General features: G+C 50.7%; 1 protein-coding gene across 5 annotated transcripts in view; it reads left to right on the top strand.

Moving 5' to 3' along the window:
- LOC142575591 (rap guanine nucleotide exchange factor 2-like) overlaps positions 1-20,941 on the top strand; it is a 716,743-nt gene that overhangs the window by 463,393 nt on the left and 232,409 nt on the right. For all 5 annotated transcript variants that reach the window (XM_075685076.1, XM_075685111.1, XM_075685093.1 and 2 more), the window contains one exon: positions 17,266-17,341. In XM_075685076.1, coding sequence (XP_075541191.1) covers positions 17,266-17,341 — 76 coding nt within the window. The remainder of the gene's footprint in view (positions 1-17,265; positions 17,342-20,941) is intronic.

The raw sequence follows: 20,941 nt of genomic DNA, 5'->3' as shown, positions 1-20,941 counted from the left end.
GACTAAGGAAAACAACGCTGCGCACGCTGATAAACCGCTATGGCGAAATAGCGCTGGGTCGTATCGTTTTCTGCTGGCGCAGCCTCGCCTCCGCGACCTACGATTTCCTTTCGAAGCGTCGCTCATTGTACACAGCCGCTCTTTCTCATCGTTCCGTGCGATGTCTTCCTTAATTATTTGATTATCATCACTTTCCTTTCTTTTTTTTTTCTTTTCTCGTTGCGGAGCGCGAGATTCGGGATCCCCCACATCTGCCAACCTTTGTCGTCGTCCTTCTGACAAATCCCGCTCTGTCCAGGGCCTTTCGCTTCTCCGATAGAAAATGACTCAAGCGTCGGCGACGGAACCACTAAAATCGATGACGCTTTTGCTTGTGTCCTTATTTCCTCTCGTACTACTGCGCCCGGCTGTGTACCTGTCGATGTTTGACTGTGGAAGCGCAGGCGTGTGTCGAAACATTTTTTTCCCTTTCGTATGTGGAAAACGACACTGTGGCTGTCCGCAAACCGACAGAGGGGCAAAGGAATAATAATAGAGTCAGTAGTTCATTCACAACTCCTGCAAACACACACACACACACACGAGAGAGAGAGAGAGAGAGAGAGAGAGAGAGAGAGAGAGAGAGATGGCGTAATATTTAGGGGCGCTAAGATGGCGAGCACTCCCCCTGTCCTACTCACTCGCGCTTTTCCGTCCACTCTCGCCCAGTCGTCGTATGTCACTCAGGCAGGCGCTCTCTCATACCGCAAATGTCACTCGGTTGAGATCGTCTGGAACGAATTTGACATGCCCCGGGGTGCGGCGGGAGGGCCGACCTCATTATATTTAATGGGGACGTAATGGTGTCTGTCTCTAAACGCACGTTCTCGGGCCGCAGCTCGTACGCTGTCGGTACTGCGGAACAAAGGCAACGTTAATTCGGCGAACTATGTGGTCAGGGGCAAAATACAAACTACATGAGATGAATTCCAAGGATGTAGTAGATGTATTTTATTCCCCTCTTTATAAGTCTCGTCTTGCAAGGAGGTAAAGTGGGCTTCGATTTTGTTTTTTTCCCGCCAACTAAGGCCAGACGTGTCCTGCTTCTTACAGAGCCTCTTGAATTAGATAATTCGGTTTGTTATTTGTGTGTGATACTTGCGCGCGCGCGTGTGTGTGTGTGTGTGTGTGTGTGTGTGTGTGTGTGTGTGTGTGTGTGTGTGTGTGTGTGTGTGTGTGTGTGTGTGTGTTACATGACCGGCGGTCGATCTACCATTCAGTGTGGTTTGTACCTTGCGCCCCTTATCTATCATAACGTTCGGAGACTTGTGTTGGCCGATCCGTATGATGCAGCGGCCAGTCTTGCATAATAACTATTTTTCCAGCGGTAACGTACTTTCGTGCAGCGCGTGTATACGTCTCGTTCTATTGAGGAGACCTATTTGTTGTGTTGTCTTCTGCGCATGTATAATGTATATAGAATCTAATCACTTCGTCTGGCGGTAATTCCGGCCCAGGCTTGTAACCTGAAGCGCCCGCCCGCTTTCTCGTTGAATATTTTGCTGACATTCCGCCGATGTTCTTAATAAGCTGCGGCGAACTTTCACGTATATCACACAATTTCAGCCCGAGAGCTTGCGGGACAGTGCACCTGTTGCTCACGCCGTTCTTGGGAAAGACGCAGGATTCTGTGCTTTAATTAGCAGTGTAGCTCGACCTCAATTACTTGGTCCCATTGAGCTTGTATGTATGTATGTATGTATGTATGTATGTATGTATGTATGTATGTATGTATGTATGTATGTATGTATGTATGTATGTATGTATGTATGTATGTATGTATGTATGTATTTAGAAAGCAATTTGTGTAGAGCGCTTGCGCATGGTTTTTTATTGTTACTTAATCATTATTATTATTATTTTACTGCTTAATCCGCGAGACACGAAAAAGTACCGTGCGACACTTTTTAGTGTATCGCGGGCTTTCTTTCTGGCTTGGAAAAAGCTTTTATGTAGCACGTATTGAGCAACAGAAAGTTGTATGAAGTGTTTTGCAGGTTGATGTACAATTTTCTCATAGACGCTTTTGCTCTGATTATTTGAGAAGTTGATTAATTAGTAACTAATTACGCAATCTGACTTGTACCAGGTAACGGCAAACAACATTACCTTGGTTCTGTCCAGCTACGTGGCACTTACATATTTTTAAATTTTGGCACAAATTGCATGGGACATATGGTTTATTAGAGCCAGACAGCGGCCGTGCCGTACGTAGCGGCAACGTTAAATATGCTTTCTTTATACGTGTGCCCACTTCTGCTTCTTCTTTTACATACATACATACATACATACATACATACATACATACATACATACATACATACATACATACATACATACATACATACATACATACATACATACATACATACATACGGACACGTGTACTTGTTTATCTGTCTCCCGTGGCCGCTTTTCACCGGCTGACAAGTGTCAAACATTATTGCGCGGCGCAGGACGCGCCTGTATTAATCCAAAGTTTCTCGAATGTTATCGATCGTTCCAAGCATTGTCCGTTGTCACTGAACCTTGTGTGTAATCTGATTGTATGCGCGACGCGAATCGTGCAGTATTTTCTGGAAGGAACGCGTGCACCAGCGATTACCCTGGAACCTTCGACGAGTCGTGTACATACGTACGTGCGTATACGTACGAGACCAATTGTTTTTATTCCGATGTTATTTTTCACGCTCGGAATTGTCAACGAAATGGACTGTGTTTGACAGTGCCGGGGACTGGCTGCTGAACAGTTAGTGGAAGCCCACGATCTCTCTACTGCGCAGTTCGTAGTCGGCAATCTGTACGAGTCGTAATGCGACATGTGCGGTTGCAGGAGTGGCTATCTGGTGGCGATTCGCACGGTGAGCCGTCTGTCGCAACCTCTGTCGTTTCGAGGCGTATAGAGCGGGCTTTTCGTGAATTAAATATGTCAGAAATGGCCATTATGCGTAATGGAATATAGCGTGAAACTTGCCCGGCGTTATGTGGCGCTATACATAACGTATACAACATACATTGTGGTTGTCGGAGTCACCGCGCGCGCCTTTATGCTTGCCCACTGATTGGTCAACCCCGTCTCTGCGTTACTCAACACGCTTCAAGGTGTTCACGCTGCTGCGCCGGTAATGTCACTCTATTGGCTGCCGCGTCTGGACGAGAAAACCAAAGAAAGCTGAAAATAATAGTAAAAAAAAAAAAGAAATACTGAGAGATTGGGAGTGGTACTAGGCAGTTCAAAGAAGAGAACAAGTTTACGACGAGCAAAACGACGTCGAGAGTAGGAGAGAGAAGGGGCGACTGATTTTGCAACGTTGAGCAATGAGCATTCACGAAATCCTGCGGCGCATGACGCAAGCCCGGACGCCCTTGTCCTGACCCGCGCGATTCCTGACAGCCGGGTACTGACAACCGGAGACGATCGGCCGGTGGGCTTGCTTATGTGATGTCTCCCTGCTTTTCTTCCTTTTCTTCTTATTTATTCCTTCTCCTTCGACATCGGTGCCATCGAGCGAATGAGTGGACTCGGTTCGGCTAAGAGAAAACCCGCCAGAGACGCTGCACGGAGGTCGTCCATTTGGTCGCCGAGGGAGCATCTGGGTTTGCGAAGTTGGTGGCGCATGCTCCCGGTCGGAAACAAAAACAGCACGCACATTCCCGGGCATGGGTCAACACGTACGCGTCTCTCTGCCGCTCTTGGTATCATCGCGTCGCAGCACCGTCTCTCTCCCTCTCTCTTTCTCTCTCTCTCTTCGAGTAACGGTGCACAGGATAAACGGCCACGCACTGCGAGCCGAAATGTGTGCCTCTCGGGGTCCGTGGGTGGGTGCGCGTACCAGGCGTGACGAAACAGCTGGCACGAAAGTGGTGCGGAGACCGATCGATGTCGAACCCCGTTCAGCAGTGTAGACTGCTTGTTACGAAACCTGCCGATGGCCAAGTACAAACGGTCCCATTCGGCACTTCCTTTTCCTTAACTAGCTGGACGTGAGCCTAATGTACAATGCCCTAGTCACACGCCCACCTCACAACGCGGCGCGCATAAGCCAACGCGAACAAGACTAAAACCTTGCCCGCCATGCACCGGGACTCTTCGCCGCGATGCGCGGAATCCCTTGGCGGCGCAGACGAGTTGAAGACGAGTGATTCAGGCGCACTGGCTGCTTTCCTCTGAGGCACTGTAATTGCGGGCTCATCCCTAGTGAACAAGCGTAAACGCTCCGAAACTAATGTTCTTTTGTCCAGCCGTGCGAAAGGTATTATCGTCGGCGCTGTCCGACAGATTATATATATATATATATATATATATATATATATATATATATATATATATATATATATATATATATATATATATATATATATATATATATATATACGCACTATAGGGTGTACCTAGACTTCCTTCTACCCCCGTCACCCGATGGGCACCTCACACGTGTAACGATCTCGAAGCGTTTCATGATGAATGAACTCACGACGGAGACGTCAGTCGAACCTCGCGACCCTACCGACGGGGCACAGACATCCATTTATTTATCATCCACTGCCCCATACGCGAACGTCGTATCCTTTGCGTTTATTTTCCTGCGGTCCCTCCTGCTTTTTGCCCTCTCGGCATACTCCCAACCCCATCCTCTGTGGTTCTGTGTGATGAATTACTCAGGGAGAGATGAGCTACATAGCCGCGAAGAACAAAAGCGACTACCGAAACGAAAACTGTACAGACAGGCGACGCTGGTAGCCTTGCGCGTTGCTAGGTGTACGACAAAGGAAAAAGAAGACCGACAACGGCATGCGCGCGCATTGGGTGTAGTCTCGTCGGCAGCGTCGCGCCCGTTCGACCAATCGGGCACGCCGTAGCAGTCCACACAACTTTGCAGGGCGTAGCGATCAGGTGACGCGCTCTGCCGTGTCTCGCAGTTCGTGCGGAGAACGATTTGGCGGCGCTCGGGGGAAACCGCGCGACAGCGTAATATCTGGGCGAGCAGGCTTTGGGGACCCGTGTAATGGAATCCTTCTCCAAAGACAGCGGAGATTTTATGCTTCTCCTACTAGTTCGCCATTTGTCTCGCAGCCTCCCATCATTCGCTTACCCTGCGATATCCCCGTGCAAGAAAAAGAATGTAGAGGGGAGTAGAAAAAGCACCTGTGTTTGTACGTTTGGTAATGTCCGTTCTGGCGCGCAGCGGCGCTTGTTTGTTTAGGGTCCGTGTAGATATGCTTCTAAATCTGGTCGGCGTTTGTTGTCGGTTATGTTCATCGTGACTGCGGTTTCTCATCTCAAGGGCCCCTGCGCTGAACGACTCGATAGTGGATGAATGCCCACTAGTGTGTTACGAGCTGGCCGGAGTAAATGAACGTTCGGGTGGAGTGACTTGACTCGAACGAGCCGACGTTCGTGGGGTATACGGTCGTGACTCGTGAGGCCACTATGGTTGACCTGCAAGGCGTTGACAGGACAGGCTTCGCTGAGCAACAAACTGACGTGATGTTGTGGTGACAATTTGTTTTTGGTTTGGCGGGGATGTCGAGTTAAGTTTCTTATTCGCGACTCTCCGCCCGGCGATATTCCGGTCGCGTGACGTGGAGTGACGGTGTATAGTGCAGCGCACGTGTAGTATAATATAAACGCTTCACTATTGGGCGTTTTTTTTTGTTTATTTTATTTTTCTTCTTCTTTATAGAAAAATCGGTGACGACGCGGTGGTTTACTCGGCCATATGTGTAAGCTGTATTGGTGTGCAGGTTTTTTGCAATAAATCTGAGCGGCAGTATGTGCCGAAGGTTCAGGGGTTCCCCCTAACTGTGGACCGCGTAATATATATGGTGTAGATTGTTGCGCGACTGGCCGCTCGAGGCACTTTGCGTGTATTCGCGGTCTTCTTTCTTTCGCTCTCGGAAAAAACACTTTTACGTAGCACGTATTGAGCAACAGAAAGCGTGTATCGGGAGTTTTTCATGCCGCTCTACAATTTTCTCATAGACAATTTTGCTCTGAATATTTGAGAAGTTGATTAATTAGTAACTAATTATGCAATTAGGATAAATACAAAAAATAACCTGACTTGCACCAGGTGACGGCAAACAACGTTACCTTGGTTCTGTGCAGCTACGTGGCACTTGCATATTGTTAAATTTTGGCACAAATTGCGTGGGACATATGGTTTATTAGAGCCAGACAGCGGCCGTGCCGTACGTAGCGGAAACGTTAAATGTGCTTTCTTTATTTGTCTGCCCGCTTCTTCTTTTACATACATACATACGTACGTACGTACGTACGTACATACATACATACATACATACATACATACATACATACATACATACATACATACATACATACATACGGACACGTGTACTTGTTTATCTGGCTCCCGTGGCCGCTTTTCACCGGCTGACAAGTGTTAAACGTTATTGCGCCGCGCAGCACGCGCCTGCATGAATCGGACGGAAGTTTCTCGAATGTCAGCATATAGCGGCGTTATCCGCGCAAACGGAGGGGGCCTTCAACCGTCCCCGTTCGTTGTAAGTACCGTTGCAGGTTTGCTCTATGGTCTCGGTTGTTCGCACGTGAAGGGCGGTTGTTTGCACGTGAAGGAGAAAGCGAAGGCGGGCTACATCTCAGCACGTCTCAACGCCCGCGTCGCTCACATTTGCATGCTGTCGCGTGCACGCGCTGAGTTTGTACGTCAGCGGTGTCATGTGCCGCCGCATCGTTACTCGAGAAGTGCGTTCACGGAAACCGTAGAGCGCAGTGAGAATTATTCGCGCCACTATGTTTCTTGTCTCGTGTATGGCAGCTATACTGCTCTAATTGGCTTTCCTGAGCACTGGAATTTGAAGATCACGAGTATTGCGTAACAGTGTGGCGTCCATCATTTGAACGAATTGTTTTTGAGACGTGCACAACGAACGGCCACTCGAATGAACGAGGGAAGGAAATCACGTGGCAGACCGTCTGCCTTCGGGCACGCACGCACGCGCGCCCCAGAGGCACAGACAGACAGACACACGCATCTCTAAATTAGGATATCTGGGTGGATGGTACTTGTGCGAACACGGTGGTGTGTCCGTTCAGTCGCGCAACACTTGTTGCCATGGCCTGCAGTGGCCGTTCCACGTCTGGTTGCTATCTGTGGAGAGGAACGGCCGAGCACCGCGCTCAGGATGCGCGTCGTATGCGGCTCCTCTTTTCCCAATGCTCGGGCACCTGGCGGCGCTGCGCGCAACCGGACCGCGCGGAACTGTGCCGCTGCGCGACGTGGGGCCCGCGAGCGCGGCGGTGTGCAAGGGCGCTCGCGCGGACGCGCCCATCTCGTCCGTGGGAAGCAACGCTCCCCCACACCCCGCGGCCCGCGGATAACGACCGTTCCTCGCTGTCCGGCAGCTCGGTGCGTGCGAGCGGTTGTCTGTAGACTTTCCGCGTGCGCCCGGGTTGCCCGCGGCTATGCACACGCCTCCTTCTGCAGCCATGTATATGCGGACAGTGGCCGCCAAACCCGTTAGACGTGCGCGCGCGCGGGATGCCCAGTAAGTGTACGCGCTATTGTCTCCGCCACGCCACGCTATTGTCTCCACCCTCGCAGTCTTCGCTATACGGAAAAAGCGACCGCGCGGAATCGAAGGTGTTCCTTGAGCTGTGTCCAGTCTACGCCGTTCGTCTGCGGTGCGTGCCTAACTAAATTGTTTGCGTGTCAGGGAAGCGTGGCCCCGTCTGTTCTTGTTCTGTTTCGTTTCATTCCTTGGACGCGCGTGTCGTTCCTTCGGGAGAGCGGTAAAAATTTGCCAATCCAGGAACCGCTCGCCGGCTCGCAACTGCCGGAGCGCCGTGTTTTGGCATATTGGTTGTGTCTCGTGCAAGCATTCCTGGATCTCTCCGATTAATGTGTTCCCTAAAAGGATCGAGCCTCGTAAATGCGCGGATAGGCGAGTGTTCTGTGTGCATGCATTGTCTGTGCGTCCGAGAAATGAGAGATTTTATTGTGTGCTTTGTTCGTCGTATCCGCCTGCAGCTAAGAGCTTTGCTCGTCTATGATATCCAGCTGTTACAGCCGCTAACTTATATTTACGACTCTCTGCATGAATCGAATGCCTCAGTGATGGTTATGTTTCCGTCGTCTACGTGTATGCTTTCTCTCTCTCGTCACTGTTAGTCTCCAAATTTGATGTTTGCTTCTCCATTTGGACCGTTCCGGCCGAACCACTCTTGCGTTGTTCGCTGAACATATGCTTTTCATCTGTTTGCCCTCTGGCTCCATAATGTGCTGAAGAGAACGCACAGAGGACCGAGAGGCTACGCCTGTTCCGCAGTCTTAGCTGTTTGCGTCATAGGCCCAGAATCCCACGGTTTGATGAAGGATGCAGTAGTTATGGCCGCGTACCTCGATGTACAGTATATAGTAAACGTTTGCGTCTGTTCCGAGTAAACGGGCGGGACAAGTGTATAGGGTGGTCAACAGCTTTGCGATACGAAAGAAAGATCGCACAATAATAGTAGGCATGTACGTAACGCGCTATGGAGGTGCTGACCCTTGTAAACGAATTGCGGAAAAAAAAAATTAGACGTACCTTTTTTTTTCGGTTTTAAACTAGAGAGAGAGAACCCTTTATGAAAGGCAGAGATTTTAGCCGGCGTACTGACATCGCTGACATGCTACTCTGAATGGGGAAGGGAATTGGGGAGAGAAAGAGAGGAGAGGGGCGCAAAAACAAAGGAATAGGTTAAAAAAATGGGCACCGAGTTTTCGGACTCATGGGCAACGGCGTGCGATGGTAAAGTCCTTCAGTGTATGCACCGTCCCACAATGAGGCGACAGAATTCGCTGCGTGAAAGGTACTATCGCTGCTATCACCCAAGCCGTCTCAGTTTCCAAGCCATTTCTGCAGTCCCTACGTTGGCGCGTGCGCTGTATACAGAGCCGTAAGGGGCGTCCCGGTATAGAACACATTCCTTTTTGTTCGACATTATACTGCTTTTTTTTTTTTCGTACTGGCCAGTGTATTAAGGTCAGATCGTTGTAATTTTCCTGCTGCTATACCGGGCCTCGGCATCACCGTGCTCGGTCCATATGCATGCAGCCCATGGTGGCAGCCCGGGCAGCGGCTCTGCAGCGGCGCAACGCAGGTCTCGGCACGCAATTAACGGTCCGTCGTAAAAATTGCGCCCTGGCGCCGTTGCGCGCGCACTCTCTCGCCCACACGCCGGCACGGTCCGCGCAGTCTTCATTTCCGGCTTTTTCGCCCCTTCCCGTCATTCTCTCTCCATGGGAATCGCGCTCGAAAACTTCATTCTCACGTTTCTGTCCATTTTGTTGCTTTGCGTGGAGCTCTTCGTCTTATTATACTCTGCATCTCTTTTTGTGCGAGCCAGGTAAAGCTGTTACCGAGCGACCACACTTTGTTTTTTTCCGTCGGCCATGTTGCCTATTTCTCTCTCTCTCTCTCTCTCTCTCTCTCTCTCTCTCTCTCCTTTTTTTTTTTTTTACTTTTCGTTGGCGAAGTGAGAACAAGCCAACAGTGCACCTACTCCGCCGCCACCCCTCTGTCGTCCTAGCTTCGTGTGTATGCGGAGCAGTTGCTTGCGCGCCGAACATTTGGTGTCAGCTTTTCAGGTTTGCCAACTCTGTCGTGATTTCGCGAAGCTGACGCGGTTTGTCTAGTTGCGCCTTCGTAAACCCGTACTCGGACCTTAGTAAGGATTGCAACATTTCTCAGCGTGTACCTTAATTGTCCGTAATAAACCGCGCTGCTTACCACGCCATGGCGTTTGAGGCATATGCACATGTACGCCAACGGCCGGTAGTGGTAGTGTTATCAGTAGAGCAAGATGAAGAAATAAATTTTTAATAGAGCGCAGTCTTGTCACCGAACGTGTAGGGGTTAAGGGTTGCCTTGCAGACGAAAGCGCAGCACTTGATTTTTTACTTGCTTATAATGCCATTACAGAACTGGCAACGTGACGTACTACATTATTAAACCGGTGAATTAGCTCAGAAAACCTCAGCAAAACATTTTTTTTTGCCGCTGGCGGGACAGTATTTCGTCTCCTTCTTTTCTATTCAGATCACTGAGCGAGCTTCACTGGCGTGATTGTGATTGTTAAAGAATCTTTTGGAACTATTTGCATGGCTCACTGACGAATTCTTTTTAATCTTATTTATTTATTTATTTATTTATTTATTCAGCAAAACGTATGCATCCACAGGGCTGATTTTCTCCGATGCTTGCGCTAATCGAGATGCGCAATATTGAGGGCAGCACGGCAAGGGCAATAAACAGCCCATGCCGCTGAGCGCATGCAGTTTGCGCGATTAAAGTTCTAGTGTTCCTACGTATTATATACTGGGTGTTCTTTATTGTTCTTTAAGGTTGCACACATGCCTCAGAAATCGCCTGTGGCAGACTGCATGCTCTTGCTCGTTGTTGATGAGACTTGCTCGACATACCGCGTTGTTTCATTACCCACTTAACAAATATTTTACTAGTCAATTGTTTTGAAATAAGATGAAATTTTATTACTCGAAGTAATATATTTACAACGTAGAACAGATGAGGAGGCCCTATAGCCATTGACTGCACTGTAACCCGTTGTATAAATAATTAAATAGGTCAGTTAGTTTCGTGGGTCTCATAATTTAGAATTGCTGAATTGAAAGCGCTCAGCACTCGAGGTACGCCCATTGAGTAAAACACTGAGCTATAGCGCGGTTTTGGGATATTCATCTCTGAAATGTGCCCCGCATTGGTTTCGCCCCGCATTGCGCCAGGGAGGCTGTCTCTCTGTAGCCAGTGCGCTTAACTGGGAGTTAGCTTAGCGCCAAGTCATCACATGCGAACCGGGGACGACATGTGCGAGGTTTTGCGTGGCTCCGTCATGTATGGTCCAAATGGGATCGATGCGAGGTTGCTGTCACCAGGTACCAGGTGCACCCCTCTCCCCCTCTCCCATTTTCGCTTTGCCAGTGCAAGCTAGCGGCCTGGTTTGCTAGCCCGCATTAGTATAGCACGTCCCTAGGGAGCATTACGTCACGCAGCCAGCGTTAGCAAGCGATGCTCCGTGACGCCACAGCGGTGGCACAACACGTGACCTCCTGCGTCGAGATCATGGAGCAAGAATCGAGATTTGCTGTGACGGATTGGTTCCCAGTAGCTATTCCAGTAGTTTTTCTATGGTGAAGCTGTCTATAGCTGGGGAAAAAGAGATGTGTCCGAGATGTTGGCAAAAACAGATCATCATATATGTGGGCCGATCCGGGTGATAGTGCAGAAAGGGTCCAAGCTCAAGGGCACCTACCCCTGTGGGATCGGGGACCTGTAACGCGCCCTTGAACTACCCTTGTCACACGTGGGACCCAAAGAGGTCCCAGGCACAAGGGTAAGCAAATATGTTTTCTTGAAAGAATGTATTGTACAACTTTTTTCAGAAAGGACTGTTAAAAAATTATCGGTGCCAACCACGCAAACCCGCTAGTGCCATTTCTCGCGCGTTCGTCGTCGTCGTCTTCCATAGCTGGCTCCGTTGCCGCACATCATTCCAGCGTAGAATTTCACTTGTGTCGTCGTAATGGGGAGGCCGCGTTTACGGGCGTATGAGCCATTGCTTAAGAGGGTGTGAGCGATTCATTGTCTCAAGTGACGGACACATTAATAACAGAGTTGATAGGCGAATGTATGTGCGTAGCTATATCGCCACGATGACCACAGATTAGGACAATAAATACGTTCGTACCTTTGTTCAACATTCTGGGAGACCTATGTGTCGTGCGCTAAACAGCTTCGCTGGTGATCCGCAGTGGAAGGGCACTGAATATGTTATTCGGTGCTGCCCTGCCGTGGCTTTGCCTGCAGAGTGGGAACACTAAAACCAACCGTGAACTTTTACATGCGATCACGTGTTGGGCCACCAGGTTGGCTTCAATCGCAGTTGCGGTATGCTCCCTCCTATCATTTTCCTTCCTCCGTGTTCGGGGCGTCTGAAGGTTGAGATGCAGCGCTCGGGAAGGACAGCCCTGCTATTCTCCCGCCGCCCTCTCCCCTTGCGGCGGCTGCTTTTGGAGAGGGCTCCGGCAGCGTCAGAGTCGCATTCCACGCCGGCGTTCGCGCGCCCCTGGAGACAACACGCATATGACCAATCGGCTTATACGTATATGTATCGCCACCCATACTACCGCTTCAGATTGGCTGAGTTCGGTTCTTTACGGAATGCTGACCAAATATTCTCACTGCAACATTGAAATGATACGCCTTCGAGCGCATCATTCCTTTCATAAAGCAAATAGCTATCTAGAAAGAGATCGGCTGTTCGCTTACATCGGCAATCATTGTCGTTGGTTTCTGCACAGTTGTTCTGTGCCAACGCTCATCGGTTGAAAGCCGTTTCTCGGGCACTCGTGAGCAGTCCGCGGGACGGCAACTCGAGTGAGCGCCGGCGCATAATTACGCGCAGACTCGAGGAAAGGCTGAAGCTGAGCACTCTCACGTAATGTTAGAGATAAATTTATACCCGCGTGCGCGCATTTCAACGGTCGAACAAAGTTTCGTTAATGAAACTGTTCTCGCTTGGCGCATATAGCTGTTTCGAAACTGCCGCACAGACGACTCGGCGCGGCCTAGGCCATTCGCGCGAGGCGAAACTGAACGCAAACTGAACGCGAGTTTCGAACAACGATCTCCCATCGCGCCCCAGGGCCGCACTCTGCCTACTCTACTATTATCCCTCATTCCTTCTGTCTATCTCGCTTGCCCTCCCCCAGTGCTGAGTCCAACTTCTCTTGAGTCTCGCGATAGGTTTCGGCGCGAAATAAAGAAAAGGGGTTCTTTGATTGGTTTTCTTCCATAGTAACCAACCACGCCAAATGAGTGAATGAAAATAGTGTTTCGAAGGAGTACTTTCCAAGTGTATAAGCCGATTCAGTGTTGTCGTTTAGTGTCTAACGCTTTCTGAAACCTGCACTGCACTGAACACCCGAGTGTTACTGGTCGTAAAAAATGCGCTGGCTGTCACTGCTTCGCGCTGTGGGCGGAATTCGTGCGCGCGCGCGCGCGCGCGTGTGTGTGTGTGTGTGTGTGTGTGTGTGTGTGTGTGTGTGTGTGTGTGTGTGTGTGTGTGTGTGTGTGTGTGTGTGTGTGTGTGTGTGGTATAAAACCGCTAAATTTATTGCGTAGACGGGGTTCGCCCCGTATTGTTCCCGTTATGGGTTGGTGTGGGTTGTGCAGCACGGTATATATTCTTGGCTATATGGGGGTGGGCACGGTCGCCCTTTTTCACCGTGTTGCCACTGCTTCGTTGTCATCGTGCAAAACGAGTAGACTGAAAAATAAAGCGCTGGAAGCAGGGAGAGAAGGCGCCTGCCCCACTTAGCTTGGGCGACAAGAAAAGCGCGTGTGTCTCTCGGGGCAGGATGCCCGACTCTTCTTTGTTCCCCCTCTCCTCTTGTTTTTTTTTTCTCTCTTTGCGTGAGCGAACAGACGGTGAACCTTGAGCTTAGATGACTGATGTGGGACGGGCGGGTGGTGGAAGCATTCCGTTGCTTACTGCTGCCGTGCTGTACAAGTACACGTGTCGCCGCAAGGCCGACAGCTCCTGCAGGCTCGTGTGCAGTGTCGCGGTGCGCGTTTTAGCGCTTCCAGCATGTAGGCGCACGACCTTTCGGTGCTGCGACGCCGTCTGCGAACCCGCGAGCACTGCTGCCGCCATTGTGACGCAACTGATGGCGGTGGCGTTGCGTCACTGGTTCCACAAATCGCGTTCTAGGGTTCCCGCCCGTCTCGCCAACCCCGTTAACGAAGGCGAAACGGGTAGCGGGGGTGTTGGCGCGCGACCCACTTGACGCGCGGAGGTGGTTGCGAGCTGTAGGCGCGCGTTTCGTTCACTGATGCAGCCGCGGCTCCGCTGAGACCAAGCACTGTTTCATCGTATATGGCCGTTAAGGCGACGTCTCCGCTTTCCTTCACTCTCGCCTTGCTCCGCTCCGTGTTGACGCAACTTGTTATATGCGCTGCCTATTTCGTGATACCGGAGCGCAGATTAAAACAAGAAACGCGTATTGAAGAAGCACCCACGCTGAAATATCGGGTGCGCCGCGGTCTTACGTCAATTCTGACTCGTTTTTTTTTGACGGGCCTGAGTCGCAGGTTATGTGGAGACGAATGTCGTGACGACGGGAAACCTCTTGTAAGGCAAGGTATCGCAATATCCCTGGTAATATATATTCCGTATCTTCCGTAAAGTTAATTTGGTCTTGTTTTCTGCGAGGCCAAACCTGTGTGCAGATGATAAGATTCCCTCCTCCGTAAGGAGTGTTTCTAAAATTATTTTCCGAAGCAAATCTAGCTTTTTTTTTTCTTCCAAAGCCTGCGTTATACCCAGACTATGAACAGCGCTAAGCGTTGCTCGCACAACTCTTAGTGAAAGGCGCACTCTCGACGAGAGGGGGCCGCGGCGTTCAGCGCGCGCAAGTCGCGGCGTTGCTGCAGCGACGAGCCCCCGCGCTCCAGCGACGCTTACCGGTGGAAACTGTCGAGGAGGCTCATTTATTGCTAACCGTAGTCTTCGAGTTTTGAACTTCCCCCAGCGCGCTGGCGTCGCTGCTTTTTCTCTCTCGCCGTCCCGAGCAGCTGCAGCCTTCCGGCGCTGGCACACACACACCCGTCTGGCGCAGCCGGCGACGCCGCCAATGTCGTTCGTCTTGACGCCCGCGCCGTGGCAGCGCTGTCACTGGCCTTCTCCTTGGGATGCCCGCTCGCGCCGTGTCGTTGTCGTCGCCAAGGTCTCTTGGCCCCGGCAGCAAGCTATGGCGCGCGCGGCGGGCCCTTTTCCCACCAAGGAGATGAAGCATCGCGGCCTCTCTCCCCCCCCCCCCTCTCCCCCGCGACTCGCGGCGCGGATATGACGCCTGTTGTGTGTGTGTGCTGGTACTCCTTCGCCGTTTTGACGATCCGCCTTGTATGTGTGCGCACACGGACTTCATCTGGCGGCGGCAGCGATGCGTCTCAGCCCATCGGCAGCACGGCTATAAGGGCCCGGCCGTTTGCTCGGGATACGTTTCGGGCTGTGTGCTGGGCGAGAATTAGCGTTCTGGCTCCGGCAACGCGGGTGAAGCGCTAGAGCATCGAGGAGGGCGGGGTTGACGCAGTGAGCGTGGATGTCGGGATGACGCCGTGACAATTGATGCGTCTCACGATCCGAGGAGCATTGGCCTGCTACCTCGCCGCCGCACGCGCTATAATTTCGGATGGTCATCGGTTGGGTCAAGAAAATGCGCAGCATTGCACGACCGTGTTTCCGGACGTGACTAGGCGATAGAGGAGCGCATGCTGAAGTTCGCGAGTCATTTGTAGCGTAGGGAAATCGAAGCAGCGGTCAATAAACATTTGGGGCGCTACATGGTGACTTACGTAGTTTTTGAAAAAACACAAACAGGTTGGTTGTGTTCTCGCACCATGGCGACAAAAACTGCGGTCTTGCTTCTGTTTATCGTTTGCTTGGACAAACAGGCTTCGAAAATGAAAAGAGGGTTGCTTATCATGGATGCGGAAATTGGTACTGAGTTCAGGCTAGCGCGATATACCGAGACGAAGATGCTGCTCAGCGATTGAAATGCGATACTCGGAGCGCATGACTGCGTGCGCGGTTTTTCTTTTTTGTTTTTTTAGACACCGGAGGGCGCTGGCGGCACCGAGCTGACTGCGGACTAAAACGCACCGAGCCAGATACAAGGAGATAGATTTGTTGTGCGGGGCGTATGGAGAGGAGGAGGAAACAGCTGAACACCTGATGCTTGGAAACAGCTTCACCCTGCAGTTGAATGTAACGGGGAACTATTCAAAGCTTTGGGTTTTAAAGACAGTGAAAGTAAAATAGACTTTGAACAGGTAGAAATAACTAAACGGAGGCTATCTGATTGGTGGATAATATCAACGCAAGAGTAAAGGAGTAAATACATAGGTATGCTTGCATATAGTACCATTCAAGGCTAGGTGGCGCGCGCCGCCGCCCGATTCAAAGGTTTCAGCCTCAATCATCCACCCATCCATCCATCCATCTATCCATCCATCTATCCATCCATCCATTATGAATAGTGGCAACCGTGAAAGTGCGAGCCTTTGTGACACATTATGACTGGATTTGGTCTCCCCAGCTTTCACCCAGCGTTCTCCGGTGGGTGAAAGAACACTGTACACTGTACACTCAGAACACTGTACAAGCGCTTGTGGTGTCAATTCTTTCTTTGTCCTTGTCTGTCGCGCTACCCTTAATTCGTAATAAATCAGTACTAACTTGCCTGAATGTCAACGTTGCTGATGATAGAGGTCGTCACCGATATCGCGGAAAGCGAGCGACTGCAATATTTTTATATTTATAGTTTCTGCTAAAGTGGTGCTGTTTACGGTTATGTGTAGTGTACAAAAGCTGAGCTAATGTATTGCAAGCTGACCCTCACCAATATGCCTCGTATAAGAATAACACTTGTTTTCTATATGGCATCTAGGCGTCGAGCTTGTTTCGATAGCGATGTAACAATGATACTCAATTTGCATAGTACGCACGGTCGCACGGCGTAAACAAGAGATATTGTACTTTTGTTAGATGTAGGTAAATTTAGCCTGCCTTTGCTTATGGAGTTCCCCACGGTAGTGATTGAGGGCCTCTCTCAGCGGCACCACGACAAGGGTGAAAGTCTGATGTGAATGCCAAGAATCCTCTGCACGTTAGTTTAGAGCACTCGTAATCTTTCAGCCAATACAGGGAAACCGTGTACTACGCAAGTTATCCTCTTCGCGCAAACGTAAACCTAACGGCCTAGCGAATGATTCCGAAGTGATGTGGACCTCGTTAGTTGTACTATGCAATACGCACCCCGGAAACTCTGAACGTTGTGGCGATAACCCCGACCGCACTGCGGTGCATTGAAACCGGCGAAACATCAGTAGTGGTGCGCCGGGATTGGTGCGCCAGCCCAGCTCCGACCTTCCACAGATCAGCTAGAACCCACAGTCGCAGTGCCTCATGCGGCCGCGCCCACATGTTGCTGCAGAACACACACACACACACACACACACACACACACACACACACACACACACACACACACACACACACACACACACACACACACACACACACACACACACACACACACACACACCGCGCCCGCGCGTTTTTTGTGCATGTGTGATTCGGCAAATGCTCGAATGTTAACCGACGCTGTTCTTGCGTTTTTGCAGCTTCGGCAAGCGGTCCGTAGGCGCGGGCCGCCGCGTCAACGAATGCCTAATCCTGGAGCCCTCCGAGATGGTCGTGGTGAGTACTCGCAATCTAACTTCTTGCCTGCATCGTTCGCTCGTCGTGACCATACACGCGGGCGGCGCATCGTCGTATGCGTCCCCTGCCCTGTCCCTCGTAGTCACTGCCCCGTGCCGCACTGAAAATGCGCAAGTACTTCGCAGCGCCATGCTAAGGAGTCTTTGCGCATTCGATGCTCCGCGCGCGCCAATGTGCTGCTCCCAAAGTGCCCTTACTCTGGAGTTCCCTGTGGTCGATCAAGCGTCTGACCTTCTTCAAAGGGACTCTCTTATGTTGGGCAATCTGGAAGTTACTCTTGCTTGCCGCCCATATTGCCCCCCCCCCCTTTTTTTTTTTTCTTGTTTGCCTTCGGACACTTCGTGCCTTGCAGAATTTGTGAATGGGCCGGTTAAGGGTCTCCGGCCCGCATCGCCGCGCGGGAGGAAGCTGGAGCCGAAGGGCGATGCGTCATCTCCAGCCTCCTCGCCCCCCTCGAAGAAGCAGCGGCCCAAAAGCTGCACTACGCGCGGCACGCCGTTAGCAAGGCCACAGTTTCTGTACGCCGTGCGTCTCGTTACACGCCCAGCGCGTGACTCACGTTACGTCACCGTGACGTGGCGCAGGTGCCATGATGCGCTGGCGCCCACGTGGCTTAGCAGTTCCCCCTGTTGGCGGACGCCTCGCCAGGCGCCGATCTCATTTATTGCGAAGTTTCGTAACAGGATTTCGCTAGTAATTTACCGGAGAAATTGCCCTCGGCAAGAAGGGCGGCTTTGTTACTTTCGGGCGCTTGATGGGGTTCTGAAGGATGCTGAGGTAGAAACACGTTTGTTGCGCGGCTATAGACAAGCAACATACAGGCAAAGTGGTAATACTAGACGCACCGAAGGCCGATTTCTTATTGCCGTCTTTAGAGCCTCAGCGCCGGTGGTGCTAGGTAGTTGTTACCTTGCATAAGGTTGCAGAAAAGCTTGGGTTCGCGAATGTCGTAACAACCTAGTCTGGCCGTGACGAAACCATGATGAAGATACATATATATATATATATATATATATATATATATATATATATATATATATATATATATATGAAATGGGGATAGTTGTCATGGTGGCTGTGACCTCCGTCTGTATTCCGGCAACGATGTCTTGTTACAAGGACCGTAAGCGACTTTCGCAAGAGGCCCTCCTCCGAAGAAAGAACGTTAAACGTAGATAGGAGGAAATGAGGTGGTCCATAGTTTTGAGAATCAGTTTACTTGCAAATTTTTGCTAGGAATGTGGTTGCTAATGGTGCATCCAGACGAAGGACCGAATCCGGATGTACAGGGCCGGACAGCGCGTCACGTGACCTCACATCAGCGATGTGCTTCGTCCGCGCCTCTTCCGTGAGCCGCGCGAACGGATAACGCCAACCCGTTTTTCACATCCAGATTCTGGCGGGGTAAAGCTGCAGCTTTAACTGGCCGGGAGAAAAGTGTCTGGCAATCAGTACACTTCTCTCCTGCTCGAGGACAGCCGCATTGCAGTAAGCATCAGTCCGTTTGCTGGCGCCTGGTTTCAGTGGTTCGTAGCTCCTGGTGTCGTTCACGTCTATTGAACAAAAAACTTGTGCGATGACGCCGCCTTTTATTTCACATATTTCCATTCCTCCTCCGTGCGGGGTGTTCTTATAATGTTGCTTCCCAGCTCCTCGTAAATGGCAGTACATGTGTCATGTATAATGTCATTCACACTTGAGTGACCGAGCCTAAACTGTCGGCTCAGGGAATAGTGACTCTCTCCTGTAATAAAAAAGAAGAAATCTCAGTGAACTGCTCGCGAGCAGACTACAAAAAAGTAGGAAGTGTACAACAAATACATCTGATATCTGGCTGTTTCAGAGCAGTAAATGAATACAGTATCAGCGAAAAGCAATCGCGCTCACTGGCGTAGTTAAGTGCAAACAGATCAATATTATCTCATGCACGTTTATGCAAAAAGTCGGTGCGGACAGCACGGCCGTACAAAACTTGTGTTTACTCGTGATACCCCTTCCACGCGAACCCTCTGGATCTGCATTGGATATTTCGGATGCGATTGAGCTCGTACGCTACCACACGAGCGCGCTTCAACACACTTGTGTAGCGGCCTTCGATCAGCACCAAGCTCAGTTTTCAACCGATATACATTTACCACGGCGCTCTCCGTAATAACTTGGAAACGTGTGACACTTACCTGAAGCAAGGTACCGCAGTGTCACCTGCAGCCGTATTGCCGCCGATATAGAATGGCGCATAACGGTATCCTCCCTTCTTTTGCGGGGCCCCACGCGTAACAGCAGTTGCAGAAACTGCTCTCTGCTTACACGAAGTAGCCTCCGATATTCGTCGAGGTCAGTCTTCAGGAGCTCTTCGTAGAGCATTCCAATTCTTTCCTTCCCATCCAGTCTTTCCGCCAACAACGCCGTTTTCGTGGAAGCAAATCAAAGTCCTCGTCAATCTCTGACAGAACAGCAGCCATCGCGGCCAAACGTCGCTTTCTGCCGGCCTCCATTTTGTCGAACACTCACAATTCGCGGAAGAAACTCTCAGACCAGACTGTTGCTAGCCTGCGCAGAGGCTGCGGTCGAGAGTAATCCGGCTCTGTGGCGCTGTCGTCTGCTAGGGTCTCGTCCGCCGTGGGGATAGGGTGGCTAGAATTGGGAGGTGTGAAGACCGCGCCGCCGCCGCCATTGCCTAGGGAGGCCCCGCTGCGCGTTCCTCCCACTGGGGGAAAATTTGGCGCTTCCGTCGGGGGCGCGGGTAGGATGGCTAGCGCGGGGGCGCCGTGAGCTTGTCAGTCTCGTAGGCCACGGTGCAGTGCAAAGTGACTCTCGTGGTCGGTGTAGTGCAGCTGTGTTTTTCTAACGTTTCCTCAGTTTTTCTTCAAAGTAGGCGGTGTGAACTGCTGTCGCTATCCCTTGACACCCTGTGAACATGTTACAACGACATGGAAGGTCGACAGCAGTGCCTTGACATTGAAAGTTGCACCCAAGTTGACATATTCACACACATATTCTAGTGGATTCGAAAAGATGCGGGTAAATCTGGCCTTCAATATTTTCAACAGTGCAGTTGTGCACGCCATGGACTTGCACAAAGAAAATATTGAGCAACAGTACTCAAATCTGGAGCCAACAAGGGTGTTCATTAACGTGATGGCTCAAGCAATTGAAGCCATGACATCACGGTTTCCAACTGAAGCTCTGAGATATGCCCACAGCAACTGTGCTCATTTTCGTATGCCGGTGGTAAATGCTTTTCGTGTTTCAGACGTGGCAGTGCTCAAGAAACTGCACTTAACAGCATGCTAGCATTCCTGGATCAGTGGGAGGCCCATGCAAAAGGGCTCGGCTTCTTAAGCAAGGGCACATCAGAAGGTCTGCGTGTGACCATACATTCCACTAAAGACCTCTTGACGTATCTAACTGAGAAGGTTGGGCTCAGGTTCTTGATGACTTCCCGCCTCAGTCAGGACTGCTTGGAGCGTTCATTTGGTATTGTGAGACAGTCCAACGGAGCCAATGATCACCCCACTCCTGCGCAGTTCATCATTATAATGAAGTATGCAAGCTTATGCATTTCAGTCTGGGGGTGCA

This window comes from Dermacentor variabilis, chromosome 1, assembly GCF_050947875.1.
Source record: "Dermacentor variabilis isolate Ectoservices chromosome 1, ASM5094787v1, whole genome shotgun sequence".
NCBI classification, from domain to species: Eukaryota; Metazoa; Arthropoda; class Arachnida; order Ixodida; family Ixodidae; genus Dermacentor; species Dermacentor variabilis.
The sequence above is the reverse complement of the archived record's forward strand: the minus strand, read 5'-3'. Positions and strand labels throughout refer to the sequence as shown.